Source organism: Bos indicus x Bos taurus, chromosome 17 (genome assembly GCF_003369695.1).
Source record: "Bos indicus x Bos taurus breed Angus x Brahman F1 hybrid chromosome 17, Bos_hybrid_MaternalHap_v2.0, whole genome shotgun sequence".
NCBI classification, from domain to species: domain Eukaryota; kingdom Metazoa; phylum Chordata; class Mammalia; order Artiodactyla; family Bovidae; genus Bos; species Bos indicus x Bos taurus.
Genome location: NC_040092.1, coordinates 68307780 through 68324143, shown reverse-complemented (window position 1 = coordinate 68324143; position 16364 = coordinate 68307780). Strand labels below are relative to the sequence as shown.

The window sequence follows — 16364 nt, the reverse complement described above, 5'->3', positions numbered from 1 at the left end:
AATACCTTCAAGATGCCACCACAAAGGTACCAGCATGAACAACTGAATTCAGTAAAGCTGCAGGGAACAAAACTAACAGAAATCTGCTGCATTTCTAGATACCAACAACAGACTATCAGAAAGAGAACCTAAGAAAACACTCCCATTAACTAAACCTTTTCTCACTCATATGAACAGTTTGATTAAGGTATTGATATCTTCCACATGTTCTAGAAAGTGTCTTCACTTTCTTTCACTGAGAGAGAGAACGGCAGGTTAAATAAATGAACGTTCAGCCTAGAAATGGAGAAAACAAGCTTTATTATAATGGTTTGAGATTTTGTGCATGGTAAAGATATACACATGAATCTTGTTTCTCCTATGTTTCAAGACAGAATTAATTTAAAGATTTATTGTAGACTAAAGCATCCAAAATACTGTGGTACGTATGTAGCTACGAACATACAAACACTTTGATGCACGGCGTTTATTCTCTTCTTTAAATAGGCAGTCAGCATTTTGATTCATAAAAGAACAATGATGAGAATATATCAGTACCAATGTCAAAGAGCGCAAGATTTAGTGTTGTATACACAAATATATGAAACAGACCTATAAAGATGGAATGTACAAAATTTTTAAAGAAAAAAAAAGGAAACAAAAATCCCTCATACTCATACATAGGATTGAAAGGCTATAGAGTTGAAAATGATCTAAAGAATTCTAAGAATAAAGTCTTTTGATGACCGAACATTCCCATGTCATAAAGCAAAAACATTTTAAGGCTGTGTTGCTTTCAAAAGTTATTGGAAGTGCTGTACATTCATTGGAACAACATAGCCAATTTATTCATCTATCTTAGAATATTAATAGCTTCCATACATTCTCCACAAACAGACTATACAATCACTGCCACACAATTCATCTTCAGAAAGTTTAACATCATGATTTGTAGCTTACTGTCATTTAAAACAAAACAAAAAATTATTTATTTATACCAAACAAATCTTTAATGGGCACTTAGTTTCCTTTATGGCAATGCTAGATTCCTAGTTATCAAAAATATTAAAATAATTGTAAGTTTAAAACCCTGTAACATTTACAGAATGCAACAATATCACGACTTTCAATTTTAAGCAAAATGAAACAATGTTTGCAGCAAATACCTTCAATTTTATCTTACCTGGAAATGTCTTACTTTTAAATTACTAAACTAAAAATATTCCTCCCTTTTTCAGAAGCTGGTGAATAAGGAGGATACCGTACAGTTCAAATGTACATAAAGATTTTTTCCATCTGAAGTAATCTGCAGATTACCTGATGTTTATTTGCTGTTTCCTCCAATTAACTTAGTATTACCAAAGCATTTATGTGACCCCTTTAGTATTAAGGATCCATAGACACTTGCTAGCATACTGCTATTCCAGTTAACTCCCTTAGTACATACCCTGTATATTTAGTAGTAGAAGCAAGTGTATTCTAGTTGCATGGACCTGTTAGTATTTATTTGCCTCAAATCTAGTCGAAGAGTAAATTAAAAGAAGGTAACCTGGGGACTTTAGTTACTGGAGACTAAAGTTTGATCAAGATACTAAGAACCATTTTTTTTTTTAATGGCTAAGCGTCATAAAGGCTTTTTATTCATCTAAGTGGTCAAGTGACTCCACCCACCTCCCCATGTCCAGCAGGGGAGGTCTGTATCGGAGACACAGTTACTAATATCTGTAACTGGGGAGGGACTGCATCGTCACGACCATTACATTCTAACTGGCAACATTTTGCCGTAAGTGCCCAGGGGAAATTTGAATGGGTAGTTTTTCAGTGCTACTTATCATGAATGTATGACAGGTTCTGTACACGTGACAAACAGAAATCAAACAAAAATGGTAGAACAGAAACAAAAAGTCACTTATTTTATATCCTTCTCAGTTTACTAGAAACCATTTAGAATGTGACAAAACTCCATTTAAATCTTGTCTATTCATCTTAGCAGCAGCACTTTCCCCCTAAAATATGCTTACCAAGAGATACAGTAAATGCACATATGTATCCAAATTCGAAATGTTATTTATACTTTAACATATAGGATTATATATATTTTGGGGAAATATAGTGTTTCCTGGAGTGCCCATAGCATGTGTTTTAGGAACAGGTAGTGGGACAGGTCTGAATCAAAGTATCTCTTCTTTTATTCCAGTTTCGTTCCAATATTGACATGTAAAAAAATCAGCTTTGTGTTCCTTCTATTAAGGTACCCAGTCTAATACGTTATGATGGCTGGTTAATTTCTAAATTCACAAGAATAATTTGAATGTGCAAAAAACCCCTTTAAGTAAACGAGCCTTAAGATCCATGGCCTATGACAGAGTCTACAGAGGAAGCTACTTTCACTGGTGAAAATAAACTGAAATTAATTTAACTAGTTTAAAACCTTTCCTTTTAAACATTTCAGGAATTATCGAGTCTAGCTTATCTTTTATGCAGAAGGTTAGTTAATGGTGAAATGACATTCCTGCCCTACAGTGTAAGCTTCAAAGGGGCAGGGGGCTTTGTTTGTTTTATCCATGACTTTATACCCAGTGCCTTAAATAGTCTCTGGAACCCAGGAAGTGCTCGTTAAACATCAATATTTAAATTCAAAGACTCATTTCACCACTGACATTAGGAAAAAAGAAACATCAAATTCACATAGTTATACATGTGGGAAATGTTTTTTTATAGTACAGTTTTAAGGTGCTTTCAGTGAAAAAGGTCCCCAAGTCATTATCGAAAATGCCAAACATGACATCCTATTTGGTAGAACTGAGTAGAAAATCAAACAGTGGAAATACACCACATCTTATTTTACAGAATCCGATTTGACTAAATTATTCTTACCATGTCTCAAAATGCGTTTATACTTAAATGTAACTCAAGTTCAACTTTGTTTCTTTCGACCTGTTTTTCGTTTTGTTTTTGAAAGCACAGAAGGCCATTTTCTGACTAGAAGTCAACCAATACCAGCACTCCTGGAAAATGGCAAAAATGAAACCTGCTTTAGGGCTTGCTCTATGAGGACGGCGTTAAACGGTGCAGTTGAGGAATGTGCTGAAGCTGCTTCTGTCTTTCAGAGTGCTGCCTACTTCAATACACCAAAGGTTCAGCTAAATATATATATGATACATTCTACCTTACCCTAATCATGTATACATAGTCCTTTAATGCCTCTATTAGTCATTAGACAATGATAAATAACCGTAACATGCCCTTACCTGTAATGCCTTCGCGATAACACGACTTTGGTAACACTTGCTTTCTAAGGGGAGACCATTGATCAATCGCATGCCTTTGGTTGACACCATCCGTCCTCCAAAGGGCTGCTTATGGCTCTCTGTCCTAGGATACTGGTGTCCTACTACATGTGCTGACATTTTGCAAGAGGTAAAGCTTTCGCATTCGTGAAGTGGGAGAGGAGAGACACGTGTGAGCGCACGGCACAGAGAATGTGACTGACTTTGCCTTGGTTACATTCCAGTGCATTAACCTGGAGTTAACGGGGCCCGCTGGTTTACCAAAAGGTAGCATTACTGTCGTAAAATGCCTTTCAAAGTATCAGGAATTTCAGGTTTCCCTGAAAATGAACTTTGTTTTTAGATACAAGGTGAGCAGGAGCGAGGTGCAAAGAAACACATGAAGAAGATCTTTGATCAAACTCAGAAAGGGTGGGAGATTTGCATTGATTTTTTAAGTGCTAAACTCAAGAGGCTTGCTAATCCCAGGTGGGAGGATTTTGTAAGACAGCTTTCGTTTTTTCCCAAAGTAATGTTATATGTAGTTACTGATAAACAAAAAATGTCACAAGACTAATCTCTACTGTAAAAGTGAGGTTAGAAGATCCCCTGGGTCTTGTGACCAAGGTTAAATAAAGTATATAACTATAACAGATTTTGTTTTCATCTTGTTTTTGGAAGCTCTGCACAAAAGCTATCACTCACAGGATTAACAAATGCCTTTAAATATTCTAGTTTTTTTTTAATGCTTGTTTGATTTGCAAAATTAGTTAAACTACATAAATCCCTGTCCTATATGACATAGTTCACAGGTGTAAAACTTTGCAGTTTTTATAGATTCAGTAGAAGAGATTTTTTTTTTTTAACTCTAAACGTGGATTATGGAAATCAGATATGCAGTTTTTAAGGAAATTGTTACATTCAGAAATAACCTTGGAAAGTTCACCGATGATTCCTTCTAGCAAGAAAAGTCTAGTATCATCTGGTCCTGTGTCAGGAGATCCATTCCAGTTTATGGTGTAAGATCTTTGTAAGGGGGTGTCCAGTCGCCCACTGTTACTGTAAGTACCGGTAGACCTTGAAACAGTGGTTTCCAGAGTCTGCAACCACCACGTGGCCGTCTGAAGTTAGGGCCAGGCCCTGGGGGCCATAGAGTGGATCAGCAGACGTGTTAATGTAGGACAAAAACGACCCACTTCCATCAAACACCTGTAAACATAAAGTCAGAGTGTGACAGGAGAAGTTTGAGGAACAGGAAGAAGCCGGGGTTAGGAAACCTCTGATGCTGACGTTTCTTACCTGGAAACACGGGTGCGGCCCCCAGCCTTGTTTAGGCCGCACTCACCCACAGCCCCTCCCTCCACTCACCGTGCCTGCCCCCCCCTCACTCTCTGTGCCCCGTGTGAGCTGACACGCTCACAGAGGTCCCATGTGAGGGGAACGGCTCTGGATGGGGCCCGAAGAACAAACCACCCTTCTGTCTCACCCTGAGCTTTCACTTCTCCCCTTCCAGCCTCACTATCTTCTTTTATTCCCAAGCACAAGAGGGAAAAATTGGTAACTAGACCACAGAAGAATGTCCTGAGTCAACATGCAACAAGAAAATCGTACATTTGGACAGAAAGTGGTCTTTTTTGGTCAGTAAGCTTCTGCTCTGATGCAATAAAAAGAACTCTTTCCCTTCCCAGGCCCAGACTGGTTTCTTCTGGCCATTCTGTTTGGCTTATAGGGTGTTTCAAAAGGCAGGTGTGATGAGGGCCACGGCACAAACAGCCGAGCATCTGTGGCCCTATACAGCACTGCCTCCTGACTGTAGCCCCTTGTCTGCTGCTGGCTTCCCATCAGATACAGAACACCTTTTTCAAAAGTAGATGTCCACTGGGATAATTAAGCAAGATAAATACCCTGGAGAAATTAAAGTATGCAGTGTTACATTTAAAGTCTTGACCCCTTTCCTGAGAAGAAGCCATCCATCATCAGATTCAACTGCCGAACACTGCTGTTCTCAGAGCGACTTGGGAATGCTCCTTGATTTGCCCAGAGCACCCTGGGTTGACTTGTTTCTATTCCACCTTCCTTAGTTTGGCACTTCTGGTTAGACTGTTTACAGCCTAATCACCTAACCAATGAACAAATGGAAAACATTCCAGGTTGGGGGACTTCACTTTCAACAAACAGCGATCACTCTAAACAAATAAATCCGTCTACCTGGATCCTGCTGTTCCCCCAGTCGGCTACGATGATGTTTCCATTTGAATCCACTGCTACGCCCGTGGGAGCATTAAACTGCCCGTTTCCTTCTCCATTTGAGCCAAACTTCAACATGAATTCGCCTTCCTGATTAAACACCTGTACGAGATATTTTTAAGTTATTTTAAACTAAGATAGTTAAGCAAACATTCTGGTTTTTAAAAAATATCTGAGCAGATTATTTAAGACATTCTTCAAAAACTGGGAGTTTACAAACTAGACCCCACATATCACTTGTGGTTCCCAAATTTACTATCTAAATCTGATTTACTATTTGTTAAACCACTTCTTTTTCTAGCTTATATCCGGTTGTATTGCTATGTGAAAAATACTTCTGTTATAAATTATAAAAAATATACAAATATAAGGTACTACGAGTAAGTAGAGATGTAATTTCCAAACACATTATTCTTTTTGCATTTAAATAAATATCTAATTTCAAGAATAGAAATTGTATTTCTAACAGGATGGACAATTGCTCAAAGTTGAATCAGAAAGTAAGAGCTTTTTGTTAGGCCAGATATTCAGAATTTACTACGATTTTACTAAGTCAACATAACAAGAAATGTGGCTGGACCACACATTTATAGCAAGGAAAATCCAAGTGAGTATGTGTGTGCGTGTGTGTGTGATGGCAGCAACTGAGGAATAAGAAAATGGCTTTTTAAAATAGATTTTCTCAGAATATTTTAGTTAGAATAGATAGCCATAAGCTTTGATGAATACAGCCCATGAAGGAGGATGATGGAAGAGGGAGCTAAACGAAACTGCAGAATTCTCAAATTCTCTAATATCTGATAACAGCCAAGCACTGGACTATTGTGGTTAATTAAATATTCTTATTAATAGAGTGTTACAGTGTATGTACCAATTGTAGATTACTCAGATTACTAACATTGAGAGAATTAGCATTTTAATATGTGTTTAATGATAAGACTAGTAAGCATAACTTTATCTTGAAGATCTGGTTTTGAACACGTTCAGGATGTTCTCTTATGCCTTCATTATCATGCAACACATGTAGAAAAACTCACTGACAAATCAAAAAGTGTTATATGCAAGGCACCCATGAGCGTGAGGTTTCTAAAACGAGGACCCGAGAGAGGTCACTAAGCCTGAGCACAGATCTAATCTGAAGGTGCTTTCAGAACCTTTTCAAGATTCTCTTACTGCCATCTCTGTGATCATGAAAGAGTAAAATGATGCTATTTCTTTTAGTTTCTTATGATGGGGAAGTGAGACGCTTCCAACTCTAAAGCCTAAATTTTCTTTAAGGTAAAATGAAAAAGTCATGACTGCTTTCTGAATTAGTTACATGCTTGCCAAGTAAATAAGCTACCTCTTTGGTTCTTTGAAAGGACAGAGACAAGAATCAACTTTTACTAAGATGCCGTGTCTTTAAAATCTTTTCTGATTCTTTTTATCTCCTTCACATAATTTTGGGATTAACATGTACCTACTACTATATACAAAATAGATAATCAACAAGGATCTAATGCAGCACAGGGAATGCTACTCAATATTCTGTAATAAACTAAATGGGAAAAGAATCTGAAAAAGAAAAGATGTGTATGTATAAAAGATGTATGTATATGTATAACTGAATAACCTTGCTGTACACCTGACACTCATACAATGTTGTAAATCCAATGTTGTTGTGGTTTAGCCACTAAGTCACGTCCGAACTTTGTGACCCCACCGGGCTCCTCTGTCCGTGGGACCCCATGGACTACAGCCCACCGGGCTCCTCTGTCCGTGGGATTTCCCAGGCAAGATTATTGGAGTGGGATTTCCTTTTTCAGGGGATCTTCCTGACCCAGGGATCAAACCTGTGTCTTTGGCTGGGCAGGGGGATTCTTTACCATTGGGTCCTATACTCCAATACAAAATAAAAATGAAAAAAAAGAAAAGCTATACAAATAATCATTTTGTTTGCTTATCTCTCTAAGTCAGCATGTTTTCCTTGACATAATTCAAACAGTTTACATGCTTCTGCTCCATTCTGAAATTATGAAGGCTAATTTAATCTTGTTTTGCAATGAGGAAAATGTATATCGTGAAGGTAGCTAAAGAACTAATTAGCCCACTTGTTACCCTTGACCTATAGTTCAGGTTTTTATGTTTATCAACAGAGAAGTGACTTAAATCAAGAATTCTTGTTAACTGCCCACGTTATATAAAGAAAAAAAGCCCAACTATTTCATAAAAGCTACATGGCAACAACTGTCAAAGAGAAGAGAAAAATCAAAATGACTGGGTTTTTTCCCTCTAAATGAGAGAAAAGTTGAGTTTAAATAACTGCCTCTACAGTACTGAAAACCTGAAATGTTTTCACAATTTTAATGACTTTAAATTTCTCATATTTTCTATTTTTCCCACCTAAAATGTCATTTAATTATTTATAACTTATTCAGATGAAAGCATACTAAGAGGCAGAAGTATGAGCTGAAATCATTTTTATAGTTTTCTTTTTTGATAAATTTTTACTGTAAGTTTTTATCATTTTGATGACAGTCCTTTTCTGATTTCAAAATTCTGTTCATCTCAATACCACCTCCACTTGGAAGTCTTCCCTGATAGTCTTAATCATGGAAATCTTCTCTTTTTTTTCTGGATATTTAGAGAACTTTACGTGTAGCTATTCTACCTGTCTGTTTTGGCCGTGCATCTCTTTTGGCCGTTCAGTCCCGACCAGGGATTGAACTCACGCCCCTGCACTGGAAGCGGAGTCCTAACCACTGGACCACCAGGGGAGTCCCTATACGTACCCATTCTTAAAAAAGGCATTTGTTGCTCTCTGCCTTGCATTTTGGCTACTTACATATGTTTTCTTTCTTCCTACAATGTTAGGACTGGTAAATAGGAATCCTCCCACTCACCGAGGCCAGCTGGCTCACACAGTTGCCTCGAGCAAAGGGAAAGGAGAGGCTCTGAGCCCCAGCTGTGCTCAGTGGAAAAGGGCAGCCTGGCCACTGTCACGTCTTCTGCTGGGCGTGGTGGCACCTAGGCCAGGCCTCGCTGGCCCTGGCACCACTGAGACGTATACGGGTTTCCTTCTTGTTCAATGCACAACGGTTAAATGAAGGGCCGCTCTATAAACAGAGTGGAGAGGAGGGAGCGTCATGATGGCCCATGTGGTCCTTTTCTAGTTATGCTTGTCCACAGGACTGTGACAGCCCCCTGGGAGAACGGCCACAGGCCGAGGCTCCACTGCCACTTTGCTGTGTGCGTCCCTCATTCTCAAAAGACCTTCCCATTGTTCTCTTCCTCTTACCAAGCCTGGGCAGGTGTGTGTATGTGGAGGGGGGCATGGACGGAGCCCTGCCACTCAGGCAGCAACTCTGGAGAGACCCATGGCAGGAAGCGGCCTTTCAAGGAAGCAGCAACGGTGGGCATCCTTCCCCTCAGCCTGCCCCAGCACCACGGCCCACTGTGCTCCCCTCTCTGCACGGGAGACTTGGCCCCATCTCCAAAGCATGAGGCCTTTCCATTTATCTACCCAGCTTCAAGACACCTTCTTCCAGGAAGAGCTGGGGACAACCAGCAGCGAAGAGCGTTCCTTTGGTGTCAGAATCCTACCCCTATTTAGCTCTTCCAGTCATCCACACTGGCAGACTGATGGTTAGATTTGAGTGCTCAATGGTTGTCTCTAAGCGCAAACTTGACTCACTGGCCTCCCCTATGCTGTCTTCTACCCTCCCTCACATCTGCAATGCCTGACTTTAAAACATTTAAGTGAGCTTACTTACACTTCTAGGATCAGTGCAAACCTGTATCACTTGATGTAAACAGAAGGTAACCCTAAAAACAGACAAAGAACTCTGAAAGGAAAAGTGTCTGTCAGGGCACTCCCAGGCCACCCGACATTGCACACGTTACACGTGGAGCACACGTTACACGTGGAGCACACGTTACACGTGGAGCACACGTTACACGTGGAGCACACGTTACACGTGGAGCACACGTTACACTCGGATAAGCTTGGTCTAGAATGCTAGCAAGCGTTTTCTCGTTCCAGTAAGTGAGACACTGGTTTTGAACCACTCTATTTTCTCCTGATTTGCTCATAATAGAGGTCAAATCTTTCTCCCCACTCTACCTACTAAGGAAGATGTACTACAGTGTTTGGGGGAGGGGTGGGGAGCACCACGTGTGTGAAGGATGTATGAAGGACACTCTATGAATGGATGCCAGGGCTGTTTCCCTCCCCAAATCTGTTGCGGCAGCAGAGTTCTAATATCTACTTTTGTTTGTAAGGCCCTAGGTGCAGAAAACTGAAAAAAGTCATCTGTTTTAATTTATCAAATAGCCACAAAACATTAAGCTTCAGAAAGTTCTGCCTCTCTGAGTTCAAGCAACTGCTTTTTAAAATTTAATTTTCAAGTCATCTCCATTTACACCAGTTTCAAATTAAGAAACTTACTGGCACAATATTTTGTTCACTTTTCTGACTCTGCAAAGTCTGTGTGTCCAAATTAAAACCTGCATCTTTTAGGAGAAGCAAAGATCTGCTCTTTTAGGTTAATCCCCTAGGTCCTGTGTGTATAGGTGAGTCTCATGTTTTCTCCCAGACTGATTCCTGTATTAAAGCAATTGAAAGTTAACAACAATTGATGTGTTTATGGTACCTTGACAGAATGATTATGGAAATCTGTAACAATAATCTCATTATTGCTATTTACAGCTGCGAAATGCGGACCTGAAATAAAAATAAGAAAAAAACATGTGATAACCATAACAACAAAAATGATTACAACAACACAGTAGTTACAGAACTTCATATATTAACTTAGTTATTTAAGAAAAAACAAAGAACTATAGATTCGGTTCTTAAAAGGTCATTCAGCCAGACCTCTGGCTTCAGATAACACAGATTCGATAGCATTCTACACTTGTGGCTGTCTGCTCTGCCTTCTTCCAAATCAAGCTGACAGTTCCAGCAGCCCTCATGGAGTGGAATGAGCAGTAAGCATCGGAATTCCTTCTCCACACCACCATCTGAAAGTCACCTCTGCCAGCTTCCCCGACAGTCACACAGGGAGGGCCCTCAGCTCCCACCGAAGAGAGACATGGTAACTCTTGGGAGCACCGAGGGAAAAATATCCAGCGTGTAATAATTTTTTTTCAAGTAGCTCAGAAACCCACACTTTATAATTTTGGGCGACATTCAGAATTTGGCAGAACTGGAGACAAAGCATAAAGAAAGATTATGCAAATTAATGTGAACCGCCAAAAGCATCCTTCTCAAAAGAAGTAATCAACTGTTTTCAGCCTCTTGCAGATGTAAAAAAAAAAAACGAGGTAAGCCTGTGACTGCAAAGTGGCACACCAAAGAGAAAAGTAAAAGAAACCGCCTTCCCTGTGCTATTCTACACTTCTGCTCTCGTATAACCACTTAGGTGAAAAATATTCTCATTCAGAAACTTAAATAAAGCAACAGTCAGGTGGAAACAGGAGGCTCTCCATAGTTCCTCAAACATTTTCATTTAAAAACTATTTTATTCAATGTTAATATCTGAAGATTAGACTTCTGAGTTGCCACCAGTAAAAGCCCACATGGGCTGCAGTAGCACTTACTGCGGGTAAAGTCCCTGAGAAGCATCTAACCATGCTTTCGCTTAGATTCCATCCCCAGTGTCTTTCCCAAAGCCGGCAAACACACTGGGGATGCGGCGTCCTCAACATGCTCCAACATCATGCAACTGTGAGCAGAAGAAGCATAAAAAAGGGGGTTTACATATTACCATCGAGTGTACCTGCAAACTGCCTGTCCCCATTGCCTCGGCTACCAAACCTGGTGACTATTTTCCCATTCGGCTGGAAGATGAAGACGCAGCACGCCTTGTTATCCACCACGATGATGTGCCCATTGCGGTCCACAGACACTCCTTTGGGCCCCATCAACTTTCCTGATCCGATTTTTGTCTGTTAGAAACAAGTGCGGAAATGAAGGTGAAAGCACTGCAGAGCATGAAGACGGATGAGGGTGTCAGCAAACGCTGACCTGGCTGTTCAAACAGGCGCATAGCTACTCATGGGCCACAATCATCTGTCTTGAAAATTGTCTTTTTCACATCCATTATCTGTTACTGATATTTATATGAAATCATTTTTTTAAGGAATCACCACCAAAAATGTTCTAGAATCCCCTTAACCGGAGTCACAATTCCTCTGTAAGGAGGCAGTTTGGTGGAGCAAGGGGCCACTGGATTAGGAGTGGGAAGACAGTCTCATGCTTGTCACTCACTTTGTGTCCATTTTGCCATAGCATCTGCCATAGCACACATTGATTTTTTTCCTTAAGTTTTAGATTCTTAAGTATTATAAATGTCAAAAAGTGACCTTAATCACTTCCACTGCTACTTCTGGAATATGTATAAAGTAAAATAAAGTAAGTAAAGCATTTAGAGTACAGTACATATTAAGCAGTCTTTAAAAGGAAGCAGTCACTTTCTTTATTAAATATCATAATTAATATCAAAGTGGCCAGGCATCTGCCATTGGACTAGAGCTCCACACAGGTGGATATCATGTCTGTTTCATCCAGCACTGTGTACTCAGAGCCTAGCACACTTCCTAACAAGTACTCAACAAATATTCACTCAATATATTAACTTGAAAAGTCTAGCATTATTGCAGGGTAATTCATTAAATGGTTCCAGTCTTTGCAGTATTTTAAAATGGGATAAAAGCATTAGATTTCTATAAAACATATACCATACGCATTTAAGACCTTACTCTTCTGAGTATAGTGTGTGTATCAATGCCTGTTTGTTGTAAGATGCATGTCTTATATCTTCAATAATTTTGTTTCCTAGAGTACTCATAAAGACGGGCTTTATTCATTCGCCCATTTATTTATTAATTCCACAAACGCTGATCGAGCCCCAGTGTGCGCCCTGTGGTAGAGGTAGAAACAGCACCTGCCCTCAGCGACGCCTCAGGGCACTGTCTACTGCGCCCTGTTGGAAGTGCCCAGTGTCAAGGGTTAACTTTGGTAGATTTGCGAGAATTCAATAGGCCATCTCAGAAGCCACGAGGAACAATACCCCAATGATACAGGTCACACACAAGGGAGCAGAAGGCGCATCCAAGGTGAGGGAGCAGGGGGAAAGGGTCTGGGAGGTGACGGGGAGGCAAGAACCACAGTCCTCCCTGGCACCAGGCTCGGAAAGTGTCAGCTGAAGCAGAGCTCTCTGTGCTTTAATGAAAACCTTCAGATACTGAAAAAGGCAAGGTACAGAACAGTACCCCACCTGTATTAAATATGTGTTTACATGCATATACATTCCTGGAATAGAAATTAAGAAACCACATAGTGTCTATATGATACAAAGTGGTATTAAGGGTGGCAGGAAAAACTCTTTTCATTTTATACTCTCCTCTGTAGACTTATTTGAAAAATCTATTTGCATATATTACATGTTAACTTAAAAACTTAAACTCTGAAAAACATTACATTCTCAAAGGTTCTGTTTTAGACCCCTTATTTTCCCTTTCTCTGTTAGTGCTATTCTGATAGGAATATAACATAAGTTTCGCATGTAACTTAAAGTTTGCTAGTAGCCACATCAAAAAGAAAAAAGAAACAGGGAAAATTCATTTTAATTATGTATTTATTTAATCTAATATACAGTAAGTCCCCTACTAATGAACAAGTTCCATTCCAAGAGCGCATTCATATATCCGACAAAGTTAGCCGAGGTACCCAACTAATACAATCGGCCATACTGTACTGAAATAAAATTGGATGTATTGTAATAGGTTTATAGTACTTTTCACACAAATACTACATTAAAAAAATAAAGAAAACATTTCTAATCTTACAGTACAGTACCTTGAAAAGTACAGGAGTACAGTGAAGAGCTGGTGCTTCTTAGCAATACCAACCACGTCACCATTGCTTTCATGCCTACTTCTGACATCCCGGGCTTGAAATAAAGATATTGCACTACTGTACTCTATAAAGTACACAAAAGCACCACCTGCAGAGGATGCGCACAGGCAACAATGTGCACCAGACATGCTGGGAACACACGCTCGCATCTGTGGAAGTCTGCAACTTGAAGGTTCATATGTAGAGGACTTACTATATCCAGAATTTACCATTTCAATAAGTGATCAATATAAAAGTTATTAATGAACTGGTTTACATTCTTTGGGAAGATTAAATCTTTGAAATCCAGTGTATACTTTACACTCATGGTACAACTCAATTCAGACTAGTCCCCTTTCAAGAACTCTGTATTCACAAGTGGCTTGTAGCTACTATATTGGACAGCTCGACTCTACACACTTCTAAAATCTCATTTATGCTATGGCATCAGCTTTCACTGCCATGTGTAAGATTCTCAAATCTGTATCTTTAGCCATGGCTGATTTTATCTCAAACTCAATCAACATCAAACCATTTAAAAAAACAAAAAGAGATTAAAAAAAAAACACCCCAAACTAGCACCTCTGAATTTCCTAATTTCTTTTATGACACCACAGTTTGTCCAGTCACCTAGGATCAAAATTTCAGAGCAAAGTTCATTCTGTCACCATTCTGAACCTCAGTTTCCTCATCTACAAAACGGCAGTGATGACATTTGCCTCCTGGGTCGTGCAGATTCTGGAGGATAAAGGAGTGTCAGACACACTCTCCCTCTCTCCCACTCTCTTCAGTTGATATTATACCTGACGGGCAGGATTATCTTCTGTCCTCACAGAGACATGCAGATACGTGCAGAGAGAAGTGGAGAGAGGGAGGCGGGCCCCACACCCCCACAGAGGAGCTTCAGGCTCAGCGCTGGGCTCTACGTTGCTTCAGTCATGATCAGCTCAGACCCCATGGACTGTAGAGGAGCACGGGATTCTCCAGGCAAGAATACTGGAGTGGGTTGCCATGTAGGATTTTTCATTCTTGTAAGTTTATAAATTACTGAGATTCAGATCTGATCTCTTTAGAACAAAGAGATACAGTTATTCAGAAAGGAAATACTGGCATTCTTGCAAGGGAATCTGTTGGTTAATTTAATTCTGATATTTGCAATCTAGCTCAAAGACCAGAGACTATAACACAAGAGCTTGCAAAAAAAACTTATATACTTCCATGTGTGAATGGAAGTTATGGCAGTAGAGATCAAAGGTAAGAGGGAATTCAGATGCTTAACAAGAACATCATCATTACCTAATACTTTGAATAATGGTTGTTACTTAGAATGACTCAGTCACATAATACCAAGTGGATGATAATTATGTAGCATAAAAACAGAAAATAAGGGATAACAGCCATTTGAGAACTAGCACATGTCTAAAAGAAAACAATGCAAATGTTGAACCAAAACCTCTTTTTCCTTCCACTTCCGTTCATCACTCCTGATTAGCTGCACTAGATTCTCCCAAGTGAAATAAGAATTACTGACAATGTGTCCCCTATTTAAACAGAATACTAAGCAAAGATATTTTAGACCCTGGCTTTGGAAAAGTTAAACAAAAATATTTAACTCAAGAAATGTGTCCTTAAATTGAAAGAAGAGATGAGGTATTTTAGAATATGGTGGCCAGGGGTCTCTTTACCTGTTCTGAGGTCACAAAAGGTTCCCAGATGGACTGGAAGATGTAAGTCAGGAGGGAAGATGGAAAGGAAAAACTTAAGAGGCAGAGAGGAATAAAATTAGGCCTAAGAAGTTGGTGAGTAAAACAAAGAAAAGGAGATAAGAAACTATATCCTTAAAACTATTAGGAATAAATACAGAGAATCTAAATGTGTGTTAAGAGTTTGTTTTCCTGAGCATCTGTTTAATTTTACTGAATTCCACCAAAGAAGAAAATAAATATCTCTCTGTTTATGGTCATGGGCATCACACTTGGATGAAATCTCATTAAAGTACAAATGTTTTTTCACTTCATAACCTTTTAGTCTTTGGATTTTGATTAAAAAAAAAAAAAAAGGAGTGTGTTGCAACTATACCATATCCATTCCCCCAAACCTCTAGGGGGCATAAGTGTTCCTTCATGTTTATTCCAATTATTACCAACAGTCTTCCCACTATCAGAATCCAGTTCTTCAAGAAGAAAGCCTATTACATACAGAATACTGAACCACTGAATTAGAAATGTTTGATACAGGAAACCTTGCTTTCTTAAATATAAAACTACTGTTTCAAGTTGTTTTAATATAATAGATATAAAATATTTCAGATATAAAACTTTCAATAACTATTTTAGTGTTAGTTTTTAAATTTGAAACAACAGGTCATGGTTTTGCTAGAGTATTAAACTAGAATAAATGGGTTATCTCCAAATTAGAAGAGTATTTTCAAGAGGTCACTGAAGAGTGTTCATTCTAGTAATGATAAAGCTGTCATATTTGGGTTAGCCTTACCACAAATACAACTATGAAAACAAGAGGACGAAGTTAGAGACACAGCAAGACAAGAGAACTTGTGCATATTGCCATGATACAGTCATTAAATTAGCAGTGGAACAAAAAAATAAAGGACAACTGAAGATTGGTATGCAATATGGTGGAATTAGAGTTGATAGCTTTTTATTCTCCAAGTCTGAACAAAAGCTGCCCCACGAAAACAGAGGCTCCAACCTGAGGGTTAATAAGTACGTAACTTTTTAAAATTAAACTGATGGGGTGACTGTTGTGATCTAACAAACACACAAAGGAAAATACAAATTCTTCCAGTAAGAGACTAAGTGAATTTCACGCATCTTTAGGATTTCAGAATAGATTATGAAGAGCACCGTCCCCGTATAAGTCTGGACAAAGAAGGAATGAGCACCAGGAGCCAGCATGAGGTCATGAAGGCGGAATCGTAGCTGATCCAACAGACGGGATGCTTTGGACAGGCACTGGAAAAGAACGCTTCC

The 16364-nt window shown here is 39.2% G+C and overlaps 1 protein-coding gene across 8 annotated transcripts in view; it reads right to left on the bottom strand.

The window, feature by feature from the left end:
* Window positions 1-283: 283 nt before the first annotated feature.
* The window catches only part of TRIM2 (tripartite motif containing 2), a 127843-nt gene continuing 111762 nt past the window's right edge, over window positions 284-16364 (bottom strand). For all 8 annotated transcript variants that reach the window (XM_027513472.1, XM_027513473.1, XM_027513478.1 and 5 more), the window contains 4 exons: window positions 11255-11423; window positions 10127-10197; window positions 5457-5597; window positions 284-4457 (listed from right to left, as the gene is read on the bottom strand). In XM_027513472.1, the coding sequence (XP_027369273.1) occupies window positions 4305-4457; window positions 5457-5597; window positions 10127-10197; window positions 11255-11423 (534 nt within the window). In that variant the 3' untranslated portion in view covers window positions 284-4304. The remainder of the gene's footprint in view (window positions 4458-5456; window positions 5598-10126; window positions 10198-11254; window positions 11424-16364) is intronic.